Source organism: Poecile atricapillus, chromosome Z (genome assembly GCF_030490865.1).
Source record: "Poecile atricapillus isolate bPoeAtr1 chromosome Z, bPoeAtr1.hap1, whole genome shotgun sequence".
In the NCBI taxonomy this organism is placed as follows: Eukaryota; Metazoa; Chordata; class Aves; order Passeriformes; family Paridae; genus Poecile; species Poecile atricapillus.
The window spans coordinates 84,227,543-84,241,105 of record NC_081289.1 but is presented as its reverse complement, the minus strand read 5'-3'; the positions used below and the strand labels follow the sequence as shown (position 1 = coordinate 84,241,105).

At 36.2% G+C, this 13,563-nt stretch overlaps 1 protein-coding gene across 2 annotated transcripts in view; it reads left to right on the top strand.

Annotated features, from left to right (window-relative positions):
* The window catches only part of PCSK5 (proprotein convertase subtilisin/kexin type 5), a 229,289-nt gene that overhangs the window by 148,018 nt on the left and 67,708 nt on the right, over positions 1–13,563 (top strand). For both annotated transcript variants that reach the window (XM_058864245.1, XM_058864244.1), the window contains exons 13-14: positions 7,400–7,536; positions 12,444–12,587. In XM_058864245.1, coding sequence (XP_058720228.1) covers positions 7,400–7,536; positions 12,444–12,587 — 281 coding nt within the window. The remainder of the gene's footprint in view (positions 1–7,399; positions 7,537–12,443; positions 12,588–13,563) is intronic.

Below are 13,563 nucleotides of genomic sequence, written 5' to 3'. Positions count from 1 at the left end.
TAAAATAAAACTTGAAATAGGATGGTTGTTATCCTCCAGTATGAAAAATTAGTTACGAGGCATTTGATTTTTATCAATAATACTGCATATCAGTGAATTAATGCATTCAGCTGTAAGCATGCATGCAGAGTTACATTGGCAGCAAATAGTCTGTTTTTTCTGCTATAGGCAAAGGCCCCAGAGGCTGTTGTACATTGCTACTACCTGACTGAGATGTTTTTTCTCAGACATACAAGACTTTTTAATGCACATGTACAGGATTAATAGCAGCGATACCAGCTGTTTTTACTGAACCCAGGGAAAACGACATTGTTTTACAGTTACTCATCTGGGTTTAATTTGATACAGTTTGCTGGTAAAATGTTGTTAAGTGCAAAAGGTATATTTTACATGTGCACTTCTCCACCAATTCTGTAAGAAAAGTCTTTGTGTGTAATTTCTGGTGCATTGACAAGTAGGTCCCTTAAGGCAATATTTGGCCTTTTTTCTGCATATTTTATCCTTAATGTTGGCATCCCCTAAGATGACTTCAGTAAGAAAACTTGTTAGTCAGAGACTGTGTGGATTCCTTTGCAGGCATTTGGTGGATAACACTGTCACTGGTTTAAGCCTTATGTGCATTCTTCAAAATCTGCATTACAGAGAACATCTGCTTTGTTGTTTGGAAAGTACTAACATGATTACATTGGATGCACTGCAGCAGAGGAAAATACAGGCTGGAAGAGTATTAGCTGGTGTGAGGATGAGGCTAAAGTTAAGTCCAAAGGGGAACAGTATCCCCTTTTCAAAAACAATCGGCCAGTGGATTTGGCAGAGTCGGTTTCTGAGTGTTTTTTGAGACATACCAAGGTCAGTTCTAACAAACATTCGGTACAGGCAGGCTACAGAGGAGAAGCTAGATACAAAGGGAGTAGGAGAAGCAAACTTAGGGCTCATTTGTCTCCCACTGAAATCATTGCTTATTTAATTCCTGCCCTTTAAATTTAAAGCAGCTGTTGCCATTTGAACTGCGTAACTGAAATATTTCAGCCACATGGTGGCAACTTTCCAGGCCACTAGCTTCATAAGCTTATATGGCCCTGGTATTAATAATACTTCTCTTCAGTAACAAAAGAATGCATTTTCATGGCCATCTTTTTCCTATCACGAAATCTTAGACAATCAGTAAATTTTAATAATATCTTCCTCTGCAGAACTCTCAGACCAAAACCAAGTTATTCTTATCAAATCTTACTCAATTGTATGCTTCATAAAATGCCTTTGTGATCTGAAGTAGAGGAAAACTTTCTTTATAGGCATACATCTTTTTTGCAGCTTAGATGTTATACTGCAATATTAACAAAACTAGCATTTTATGTATCCTAATGTGATGAAACATAAGGGCCAACCTTCATGCTGAGTCTCACTAAAAAGGTGCCTGAGATGGTAGTAATCTAAGTCCACAATGAGTTGACAATAATCCTATGCTTGTACTGTGTCTACAGGGTGAAGCAGTTCTTGGACAATTTTTTCTGTCAGCTTGCTATGTTTTTTTCATTCATGTTAGCTGTATATTTTTTCTTTTTTTCCTTTTTTTTTTTCCTTTGAGGGGTTGATGAATAGATATCCCACTATTGAGCAGCTGGCTGACCAGTGGAGTGTGTGGAGCTCATCAGCCTGACATATTTGCAAGTAATGATGGATCTTTTAATGTGGATATGTGTAGTTCCTGGGGACAAACACTCCACTTTTAAAGATGGTGATTGCCATACTAGCCATTATTTCAGGCTGGCAAGCATTGTACATTATTGTTCATGCTACTCCAAACTTTATCATGATAGTTTAGGGTTATCCATTGTTTCATAAAACTAACTCATAAGCAGATGTAACATGGGGGGAAAAAAAAAATGTGTATGCAAATATTTTAAATATGTTTTATTTAGCTCCACATCCAGAAGTTTTAAGTGATCTTCCACATGTAGGTAAGAAAGCTTCTGAAATGCTTAGTGTGTTCTCTGACCATTTCTTTTTTTCTGAATACTTTAGTGCAGATGGGTAGTAGGGTCTGGCTGAAGCTTTGGTTAAGTCAGTTTGAGCTGTCTGCAGTTTCTCAGGGGCTACATCTCACAGGGAGCTGATGATTCGACCCTGTGGAGAAGAGCTGCTGTAAGAAGAATAGTTGACCAAAGCACTTTCAGGTACACAGATTGGGAAGGCTCTACATAGTCACTTGAAACTGTGAGTGCACTTAAAGTCTTGTGACCATACAGACTTCTGGGCAAGGACCACTAGTCCATGAGGCTGCCAGTTCGTGTGCTGGAGCAGATCATAACAAAGACTGCTGCTGTAGGAGAAGAAGATTCTATCTCTTGCCAGCTACTCCACTGCACAGCCACTAGTTAGTACAGGGTTTCCAATGCATTGAGTTCAGTACACCACCATTGCTGTCAGTCAGGTGCAGCTGCACTTTCTCAGCTGAAACAAACAATCCTGATAACTGAAAAAACGTTCCTTTTTATGTGTTTACTTCTTATTGTTCATGACATGTGATGCTGGTGTTGCTGAACAAATCTGCTACCTTCACTGCCTTTTCTCACATGAAATTAAAAATTGAAATAAATTCTTCCAAGCATTTAGGAATTTAAAGATTCTTTGCTGAAAAGCTGGCACACTTTTTTGTTGGGTATTTTAATGCTATTAGAAAGTGGCTAATTGCCTTCCTCTGGGTCTAAAGTTTGATTACAGATTAGTATTTCTGCTCTAAATTATGTTCTTGAAGAGTAAGGTTATGCAATTTTTAGGCTGAAGTGGCAGCAGTGAAAGAGACCAAGAGTTCGTTTTAAGAAAACTAAGCAGTTTATTCTATACTGTGTAACATATACTCTTATCTAGACATACATATGGTATGTGATGAGTATGGCATAAAACTGCTCAGACAGACAAGAGCAATTTTTTGTTTAATGTAATGCTATTCATTGTAAGCAGACGCTTATAATTATACAGTCAATCATGCAGTCACATCTACTCCATGTTGAGTGTTGTGTTTCTAAGAAAGGTCCCCCGAGTAATTGTGTAACAGAACTGGCATTCTGTTGTGGTTATGTTAGCAAATAAGTTTTGAAAATTCAAATGTTGTTAATCACTTTGGTCTTTAAAAGCATGTTACATTCATGAGTATAGGTATATGATAATGATCCTAAAAAACTATCAGATTATTCTAGTAATCTTGTTTAAGTATTTTAGTCTATAATAATCTGTAATAGTCAATACCAATTAATCAGACCATGTACTAAATTTTGTTAATCCATGATAGTCTGTGCCATAAGTGTGTCTTTGATAGGAATTTTGACAAATCACAAAATTAAAATCTGGACTGTGCCTACTCCTTAAAAGAAAGATCCTATGTATTTCTTTCTGAATAAGAAATGTACAGCGGAACATTAGATAATTTCATTCATTTATTTAACACCACTTAAAGTGAAATCCCTCTACTGCCTCATAGATTCTTCGATTTGAGAGTTTAGTTTATGAACAAAGCAAAGCAAAAGTACTTGGACCATTTTGTATGTCCAAAATACATACACAGACTCAGAGTCAGTATGTTTCTACTTTGTTTTTCACTATCCTTTTGACCTGTCTGTAGCTTTTTGACTTGTTTGTGGAATCTTTCATGGAAACACAGTTCCTACATTCCAAGATTCCAATTTAGAATTTATTTTATAAAATTCAAATCTTTCCCAAGGAAGTATTCTTTTGAAAAATAGTCCATTTTCTCAGAAATAATATTACCAGATTTCCCCCATTTCCATGGATGGAAGCTTACAGTTTCAGTCACAGCATATATTAGGTAAGAGTGCTTTTAAAAACATGATATGTGGGATTTTTGTCTCTTCCACCCAAAATTACTTAAAAGAATTATTAAAATAGAAACCTGACAGTAATTTAAAATTTCAAAAGAGGAAATACCTAGTTATACAAAAAGTACTATGGGAAATATCAGACTAATTACAGTAAAATTAAGAGAAACTCATGTTTCAAATGTATATGAATAGGAGCTCAGTGAATACAAAATTCCTAATTGCACAGTACTTGTATAATACTATATAATTTAGTTGCTACAGTGGCAAACATTAATACTGGTGCCTTGTTGCATTGACAGCATGTTTAGAAAGTAATACATTAGCTATCAGAAAACAACAGCATGGCAATTTGAATAACTGTTGTAAATAACCTACATGACTTAAACTGAACATACTTGCATGCAAATTCTGGATAATGACTGTGTAATAATTTCTACTGTTTCAGTAAATGGTATGTGCCATGCCTTTGTGAGATTTGCTGTATTCATACAACTGATGTAACAATGACATGGAGCAGGCCCATTCTGCTGCCAAAATATATCTACATATACATTTACAGGCACACACACAGAAGCACAGAACTGTATCAGAAGAAAATCTCACACAATTATCAGTGAAAATTAATCCAAATGTATATTTTAATTTAATTTTGTAAGTGCTAGTAAAGTAGACTACTATTATAGGTATTCATTTAAAATGGGAAAATGTAGACCAAAATGAATGGCAAGTTGAACATGAGCCAGCAGTGCCCTGGCAGCCAGGAGTGCCAAGCGTGTCCTGGGGGGCATCAGGCCCAGCATCTCCAGCCAGGCAAGGGAGGGGATTGTCCTGCTCTGCTCTGCTCTGCTCTGGGGCAGCCTCAGCTCGAGTGTGAGGGGCAGTTTTGGGTGCCACAATGCAAGAAGTTATTAGAGAGTGTCCAGAGGAGGCTGCAAAGATAGTGACTGGTCTGAATGGAAAGCCATACATGGAGTGGCTGAGGTCACTTGTCATACTCAGCCTGGAGGATGCTAAGGGGAGACCTCATCACAATCTATGTCTTCCCTATGAGAGGAAGCCAAAGAGTAGGCACCAATCTCCTCTCTGGTGACCAGTGACAGGATCTGAGGGAATGGTCTGAAGTTGTGTAAGGGGAGTTAGGTTGTATATTAGGAAAAGGTTCCTCATCCTGCTATGGCTGGGCACTGGAACAGTGAAGTGGTCGCAGCACCAAGCCTGACAGAGCCAAGACATGTGGACAGTGCTCTCAGAGACATGGTGTAATTCTTGGGGCTGTAATGTGTAATTAATAGAAATAAGTGTGTCTTAATAAAAAGTGTATCTTAATAGATTTAAGTATAGTTAAGTTTTACTATGTTTAGGTCTGACTAATGTTTAAGATTTCTTTCTGTCTAATTTGACTTGACTATTTGTCGACTCTTCAATGCGGATCCAAGGGGTTTTTCTGGTCTCAAGGAGACATGAGCAGTTGTTGGTTGCTAGAAAGATATTTACTGTATAAAAGCATCAGTCTCAAAAGCAGAGAGTTCAGAAAGTTACAGTCCTTGCTAAAAGCTTTTGGTATAAAGTCATGAATTCTGAGCCTCAGCTCTCTGGTATAAAGTCCTGATGTTCTGGGCAGCAGCTTCTCAGTGTGGAGTTCTGTTGTCCCTGGCCACAGAAGCAGTTGGTGATGATGATGGTGCTGCTGTTCTTCTTTGGGGGTGTGCGTGTTTGCATGTGTTTGATCCCCAGTGCAGGTCATTAAATTCGCAAATCATCCAATCTGTCAAAAACATGATTCTAAAACATTTTTTCTGCACCAATCTAAGCTTAATTCTTAATTCACAAAAGCAGTGTCAGTTTTACCTAAATCCTATATATAGAGCATTTTCTGTTTACCTGAATAATCCTGTCTGTTCTATCTAAGAATGCAAGCTATGTTTTCATTGTGTCTAGGGCTAAGTTGAATCTGTGAAGGGTATCATATGAACTTTAAACTAGGCCTTAGGCTTTTCACTAGCTATTAGTGCCAGGAGTTGGATTTTGATGATCCTTCACAACTCAGGCTATTCTGTGATCCTATGATTTTATGTTTGTAGTGAGAGCTTGAAAATCTTCATAGAGCTTGGCCGAGCTCTATGAAGTGCACCAATCATGTAGGCCCATACAGTTTCTAAGAAATCTAGGACACACAGTACATGACCCCGTGACTCTGACTGACCAAAGCTTCCAGCAAGAACTATGGCATTTTGTTCCTCTCCAGTGTGGCAGTTTTCATCCAGAATGTACCTACACAAGTATTCTATTTTCTGTTTGCTGAACTTCACAACCTTTTGAGAGTATAACTTGAAATTAGCTTAGAAAAGAATAGATTCACAGGAATTCAAATGTAGTATTTATGTCATCTAATGCTAGGTTTTTCTGTGTTTTATGGAAAAGCATTTTCAATCTATTGGGTTTTATACTGTAGAGATTCTTGTATTTTAAAAATTTTTAGTCACAGCTATTATTAGTGGAGTTTTCACTCATAAAGATCAAATTTAATGCATGTATAAATTGACATGCATACTTATCTCTGTGTGTATATATACATAAAAATACATACATGTGAATATATAGTTATATATGTATTTTTTCAAGTTATTGGAGCCAATAATCCTACTTAGATTGCTATTCTCACCAATAATTTTGGGGTACCAAGCAACACACTATGAAAACTAAATAAAAGTGCAAATTCTCTTGCATCTAATCTCCTAATCCCCTGACAGGAAGGATCCTCCTTCCCTTTCTCACAGGGGGTCACAATCACATTGCAGTATCTTAAATAGAAATTACTATATAGAAAATATAATAAATATAATATATAAAATGTAAATATAATAATAAGAAATTATCATAATCCAGGCCTAAATTCTAATGGCTTCACCCACTACCTAAGTAATTAAATTATGGTAACAATATTGGTTAGGTGAAACCATCAGATGCCATTAGTTTCTCAGTTTTACCCCAGCTGAATTTTGTGATGTGTTTGAAGGGGTGATACCTTGGTTGTTCAAGGATTGAGGCCAATGTCTCCGTTACATACTACTTCCTATAAGAAGTGATGTATTGAATCACTATTGTCTTAAACTTGTTTCAATTGTGTTTAAACCCCTTTTAACTATTCTAATGCAAACCAAAAAATACATGTTACTGACATTTTCCAGCTTACAAGTTACTTATATTTATGCCATGCTGTTAAAGCAATGGAATTCTTTATTATACAAAGATTTTCCAAGACCCACAAATCCTTTTAAACAGTATAAGCAATTATGGTATTTTTGCAATGAATTTGCTTACCATTCTCTTTTTCATTATAAAAACATGGTGGCATGTAAAGACTCTCTTCCATCAAACTACAAATAACTGTTGAATTTGCTTGAAATACATGTGAGAAAACCAGAGTAAATAATGTTATGTGAAGGTACAGAAGAACAAACTAGCTGATTAGTATATTATTCAAGAGTTTGCACTCTTAGAGGCATAGCTCCCCAGGGAAAAAAAAGTTTGCCTTGAAATAATGTCATCATTTGTTTTAGGCTATTTGATCATTCCATGGAAGGATTCAAAAACTGGGAGTTTATGACTACTCATTGCTGGAGTGAAAAAGCAGCAGGGGATTGGATCTTGGAAATCTGTGACACTCCATCTCAGCTGAGAAATTTCAAGACTCCAGGTAGGACTCTAACATTTGTTTGGGCTGTGTGAATTCTTTATGTGTGAAAAGTGCTTGCTGTTTTCCATCTTTTAGTTACAGCTGGAACATCTCAGTGGTTTTAGTGTGAAGCCATAGCTGGAAAGATCATTATTCTAAATTTAAGTTTTCAATGCACCCTTCATTTTTATGCTACTGTTATTTATCTTTTAAGATACATGTTTCACTTTTATTTGCAACTTTTTTCTGTGGGTTTTTTAGATGATTTTCTCTCAAAAAAATGTAACGTACAGATCAGCCTCTATCACTGTTGATAGAATTGAATGAGAATTTTAATTATTTATTTCTGCTCTACTTTAGCTATGTTCTGATAGCCTGTCTCAACTTTTAAAAAAATGTTCTTTTTCTAGCCATCAAATCTACTGTCTTGTTGCCTGACTCACTAGTTGACATGATTTGTCCACCTGATATTAGCTTTTTAGGATAGTAAACCAGTAATCATGATCCAAAATTTGAAAAGCTTTTACACAATATGTGGTTGGTAAGTCCTTAATGAAGACTAAGATAAAGTATGATTTTCAAAATTTCTGAGCAGAAAACATCTGCTAGACTCCGGTAACTTTTTACACTGTGGCCAGTGTTATTTAAATGTTTACTGTATAGTCATGTGATTGACTTTAAGCACAGCATTTTGAAAATCTAGATTATCTTCCCCTAGAGCTCTGAAAGGAAACACTAACATTGCCAGTGTTTTAAATTTCACTTTATCACTACTGATCACTTCTCACCATAGTTTTCCAGTCATTAAAGGTTCTTGCCCAGTGTTAAATGCACTACTAAATGAAGAGCAAAATTTCCAGTACACTAAAAAGGGGTACTCACTAAATGTGTTTAGAAAAGCAGCCATTTGAGTGTAACTAAAACTGGTCAGGGATTCAAGAGGAGGTTTTGTGTTTGGGGTTTTTTTTTTAATTTTCAGTGCTTTAGAATTTGATAGACAGGAGGTATTAAGCAGCAAATAAGTAATTCAATCAGATTACTGAAAAAAGACAAAAATGAAGTATTTTCAACTCCATTTTACACTTGTTATTCCTGACACATCCAGATGCAAAGGATAGCTTAGGGTAGCTCTTCACCTTTGTGTGTAATGGAACCCATTGGTTCATCCAACAGGCATGAAGGACAAGCACAGAGCAACAGATTTCCCTCTTCCCTGACACACATCTTGCACTAAAAAAGAGGTAGCATGGAGCCATTTTGCAAACTTTTGATCTGGGCAATTCTGTAGCTATATTGCAGCCTTTTACATCTTCAGGACAGTCTCAGACTGGCGTGCTGCATTTCCAGCTTTACGCTTCAAGGCCTGTTCCTACACGCTCCTGCACACTACAACTACACATATAGTTGTATAGGTTTATTGATTTCAGTACATTATTTATACTCTCTCAACACTCCAGTAGCTAATCTAATGGAACTGATTTCCTTTCCTCCATCAGAACTAAGGCCTAAAGATGCAGCTCTGGAAGAAAAGGCACAGTAAGGCTAGGAGATTGAGAGAAAGTAGGTCTGCAAAACTAAGGGGTGTGGAGGAAGCTGATCTACAGAAAGAATCCTGCTGGAGAGCTTATCCTCTACTTTGTTTTAACCACAATGTGAAACACTGCTTGAGACTAGTTTGGTTTTTATGTGCATTTGATTTTCACAGATGCAGTGTGGTTGTGAATTTGGATCCTGGTTCATTGTATACTGTCTAGTAATGTATCCCCCATCTTTCTAGAGCAGTGGTTGCCCTCTGATGAAAGCTGTCCAGTAACTCTTCTGTTCAAAAAGATTTGGAAGTGCCTGCCATATATTAGTGGTGGATAAATTCAGCTGTTTGGGCATATCGGGATTAGTCTCTGCACTGAAGAGAACATGAAGTAAACAAAAGGTGCTTAAACATAATTTATGCCTGGTGCCTCTCCAGTTCATGGTGCCCCTCCAGTTTATCACCATAGCTTGCAGTTTATCACACTGATATCATCATCATGCCTGTTTCTTGTTTGTGTTCTGTGCATGTGTTTGCTCAGCTCTTGAAAGGTCTTTTAATTAAGAGTTGCCATTTTTCTGTAATCAAATCTAAAAGAAAGACCCAACGTGTCATCATATCCCTGCACTGGCAAGGTAATGCCACATCTGTTACCTGAAAAGAAAGGAAGAGTCAAGTTCATAAAAGTAGTGCATGTGATTTCTAGATTTAATTCTGTAATTTATGGAGGTGGATATATCTTTCCTCTGAAACATTGTGATATATCCTTTCTTCTATAGATACAACATGAGACCTTTGTTACACATCCAAAATACAAGCAGGGAAAGGATTATTCTAGCCAGTCTAAATGATGGAATCAACCAAAAATGGGGAAGAAAGATTTTGGCTTAAATGTGCATACTTTGTTTATTCATTATAAAAGTGTGTGTGTATGTATATATACTTAGTTATTGAAATATTTTCATTGTGCAAATTAAACCTGCCTTGAGGCAGTCTTCATTTATTTGCTGGAAAGTTACATGAATTTTTCTCCTCCTTATTTACTGAACCATTCTTAAAAGGCAGCTAATCTCCTGAGAGACCCTACATTATTCCCCTTGCTGCCCTTTTGCATTATATATGCATTCAGAGTAACAATCCTTCCTGCACTGTTAGTACAAGATCTTCTGTATCTGTAAAATGCAAACACAATATGTTATGCCTTAGGAGCATTTTTACCTGTGCCTTTTGTAGTAGGTTCTTGCAAATACTTTTACCAGTGTTCTGGAAGAAATAGAAGAATTTGGGAAGTTAAGTGAATTTTGGCTCATAGAGAATAAAAATATCTGAGTAACTTAGCCAAACACAATTTTTTAAAATTGCACCCAATGTATTATGGTTTCTATGCTGTAGAAGTGGTTTAAAACACAAAAAAAGGCACGGACTGGACATGAAGAAGTTGTATCTTTTATAGGGCTATAGAGATGCCTGCCTATCTAGTTAAAAATTATCTCCCTGTGTGACTTCTTTTTTAAAAAGAAAAGTACCATTAAGGATACAGTTGGATCAGTTGAAGGAACATCAGGATGTAATGTGATTCTCACATATCTTTAGAGGAAGAAAATACATTATTTGGGTCTTTTTAATCCGGTGGGTCTTTGGGAGTTACATGTCTATGGGTAGGAAAAGACAAATTGAAAACAAGGAATATCCAGTTTTACTGTCAAGGTAATTAGCCAATAGTTTGGCAGCAGGTGTGATAGATTCATCAGCAGTTAATTTTTTAAATCAAGATCAAATGTCTCTTCAAAGAAAGTAATAATTCATATGTGAAAAGTTGAAAGCTATTGTGTGACACAACTGCCATGATATAGTCTCTGGTTTGTAGTTTCTACTCAAAGACTGATTACAGAGAAAGAGAAGCTTTCATAGGAAATGTAGAAATTTTTGTCTCAGAAAGATTAATTGGATTGACAAGAGACATAGAGATAACAGAGATTCCCATATTCAGCTCTACTATAAACTATTTAGAAGAATTTGGTTATGATCTGTCAGGTAGTGTTTTTGCTTATTGTTGCTGAATTCTGATATATATGTATACTGCTAGAAGTATACATGTAGAAACAGAGAAATGCTTGTCTTTGTTATGTCAGTGGAGGCTACCAGGTGACATTGGGGAAAATACAGAGAATCACTTGTAAAGGTAAAATTAATTTGATTGTGCAGATTGAAAATATCCAAGTGAAAAATATTTCAAGTTATTGAGTATCATTAAAATGAGAGAAGAGGAAGATGGCTTGAATTTAATTTTACATGAAGTATACTACAATATTTTCTTACAAGCGTCATACCTGGATTACATTTCTTGTTAAATAATAGTACTCCTTGCAAAGAGTTTTAACCACTGAACAGCCTCCAAAACATGATCATTCAAATTTTCCCTGCTTCTCTGATTTCTCTTTGTTCTAATGAAAATTTGACATTTACATCCAGCTATTCCAGCACAGGTTAACATAACCAAGACGATGGGCTGATACCAAACTTAGGTTGCACCTTTTCAAGCAGGGATGTGGTTTTTATGTGTCTTTACTTTAGGCACTATTTCAGGCCTGAGTGCTTTTGCTCTTTCTCCAAATTTATTCACCTGGTACTATAGAGAGGAAGGTGGGGACTGAAAGTTCACCCTTTATGTTCTGACATCATGAACTGATGACTTGATACACCTTAATCTCTTTATTCTTCCCCCCAAAAAATGTAGCAGCAAGTCAGATAATGCATCAGGTCACCAGACAATTTTTTCTGTCTTCACTTAAATATTAAGAGGATAAAATACCAGTGATGATTGCAGACAGTACAGTGATATATCTGCCAGATAACTGACACAAATAAACTAGAAATTATGCTGATTTGAGGGGGCACTGATGTTCTTCCATGGAGATTTTAAGAGAAGGTGTTTCTTGTTCATCAAGTTGTGTCCTAAAAGTCAATGGAAGGTACTCTAATGTAATCCCTTTCTTAAGGCAGAATTCTGAATACTGTTACTTAGCTAAAAGATCTCAAATAATAATTACTGGACAATTAATAGTGTTCTGAGGGGAATGCAAAGCCACCTTATGCAGCACCATGTATATATTCCAAATAACTTTATGCCCAGATGTTTTGTTTATTGTTTATATTGAGTTCAGCCCTCATGGTGCAAACCTTTGCTAGACCTACAAGAGATTGGAGTGCAATAAAAATACAGTGTAAAGATCTGATTGAAGAAAGTATGCTTTCTCAGCTTATAGTAAAACAACTATTGCACTTACTTGAAAAGCAGTGTCTTCCATACCTGCTCATAAGAACATGCTTAAAAGTGACATGCTTTTGTAAGACACAGAGAAGCAATTCTGAAAACAGTTTTATAATACTTAACTTCCAGGCAAGTTGAAAGAGTGGTCCTTAGTACTGTATGGAACATCCATCCAGCCTTACTCACCAAGAAATGATTTTTCCAAAGTGGAAAGAGTACGCTCTAGTCCAGCTGAAGACCCTACAGAAGATTATACAACAGATGACTACTCAGGTGTGTGCATTCATTTACTCTGTTTGTGCATCTACTAAACCCTTAATGGCTTTAAGGATTACATGAGAATCCTTACATACTTACATATATAAAATGTTCAGTGAATTGGATTCTTCACCAAAGATGAGAAAGTTTTTGTTTCATAGTTGAAAGTTGGGTTTTTGAGTTTGCATGCATAGAGTTATATATTTTTAAGCTACACTTAACATGCTATGAAGAAATGCACTGTTTCGCATGTAAGTATATAAAGCTACATATACTTATGCATATATATGAGAAGAACATTATCTTCTATATCTGTGTTGTTTCTCACTGATCCCTGTAGATGTTTTTAAACCTTGTCATTAGACTTTTTTAGAGTTAGATTTTTAGTACTGCAATATAAGTCAAGTTGGCAGTTTCTTACATGTAACCCATCATTACCAGTACCATGTGATGAATCTGAAGTATATCTCTGGCCAGTGAAAAGGAGGACAAAGTTCAATTTAGTATCTTCTGTTATTCCATTGTCCTTTTGTTAGCGTTCAGGAACACACATAATCACGAATGATTATATGAAGGGTGTCAGGGTTACACATACCCAAATCTGACCCGATTTGGTTTTGAGTTGAACATGTTTTATACTCTATCGTTATACAACTTACATTGTTCTATTGTAAGCATTGTTTTTACCCAAGCATGGATTTCTTGTGATCCCCCTAGCCCCCTAACATTGTTCCGTATGTTCTTTAAACAATAATTATATCGAATCACATCTAACAATTGTATCATTTATAATATACTGATTACACAGGTGCAGTTTGACCTGGTCTTTAGCAAGCACAAGGCCTAACATTTCTCAGGGCCTACTTTTCCCAGGGCTTTCCAAACCTAACTTTCTTTCTAAGTCCCCGAATTTTCTAAGATTTTAGAACCTTTTACTATCACTTTCATAGCATGTCAGTCACACAGTCTCTATTTTAGATGAACAGCTGTG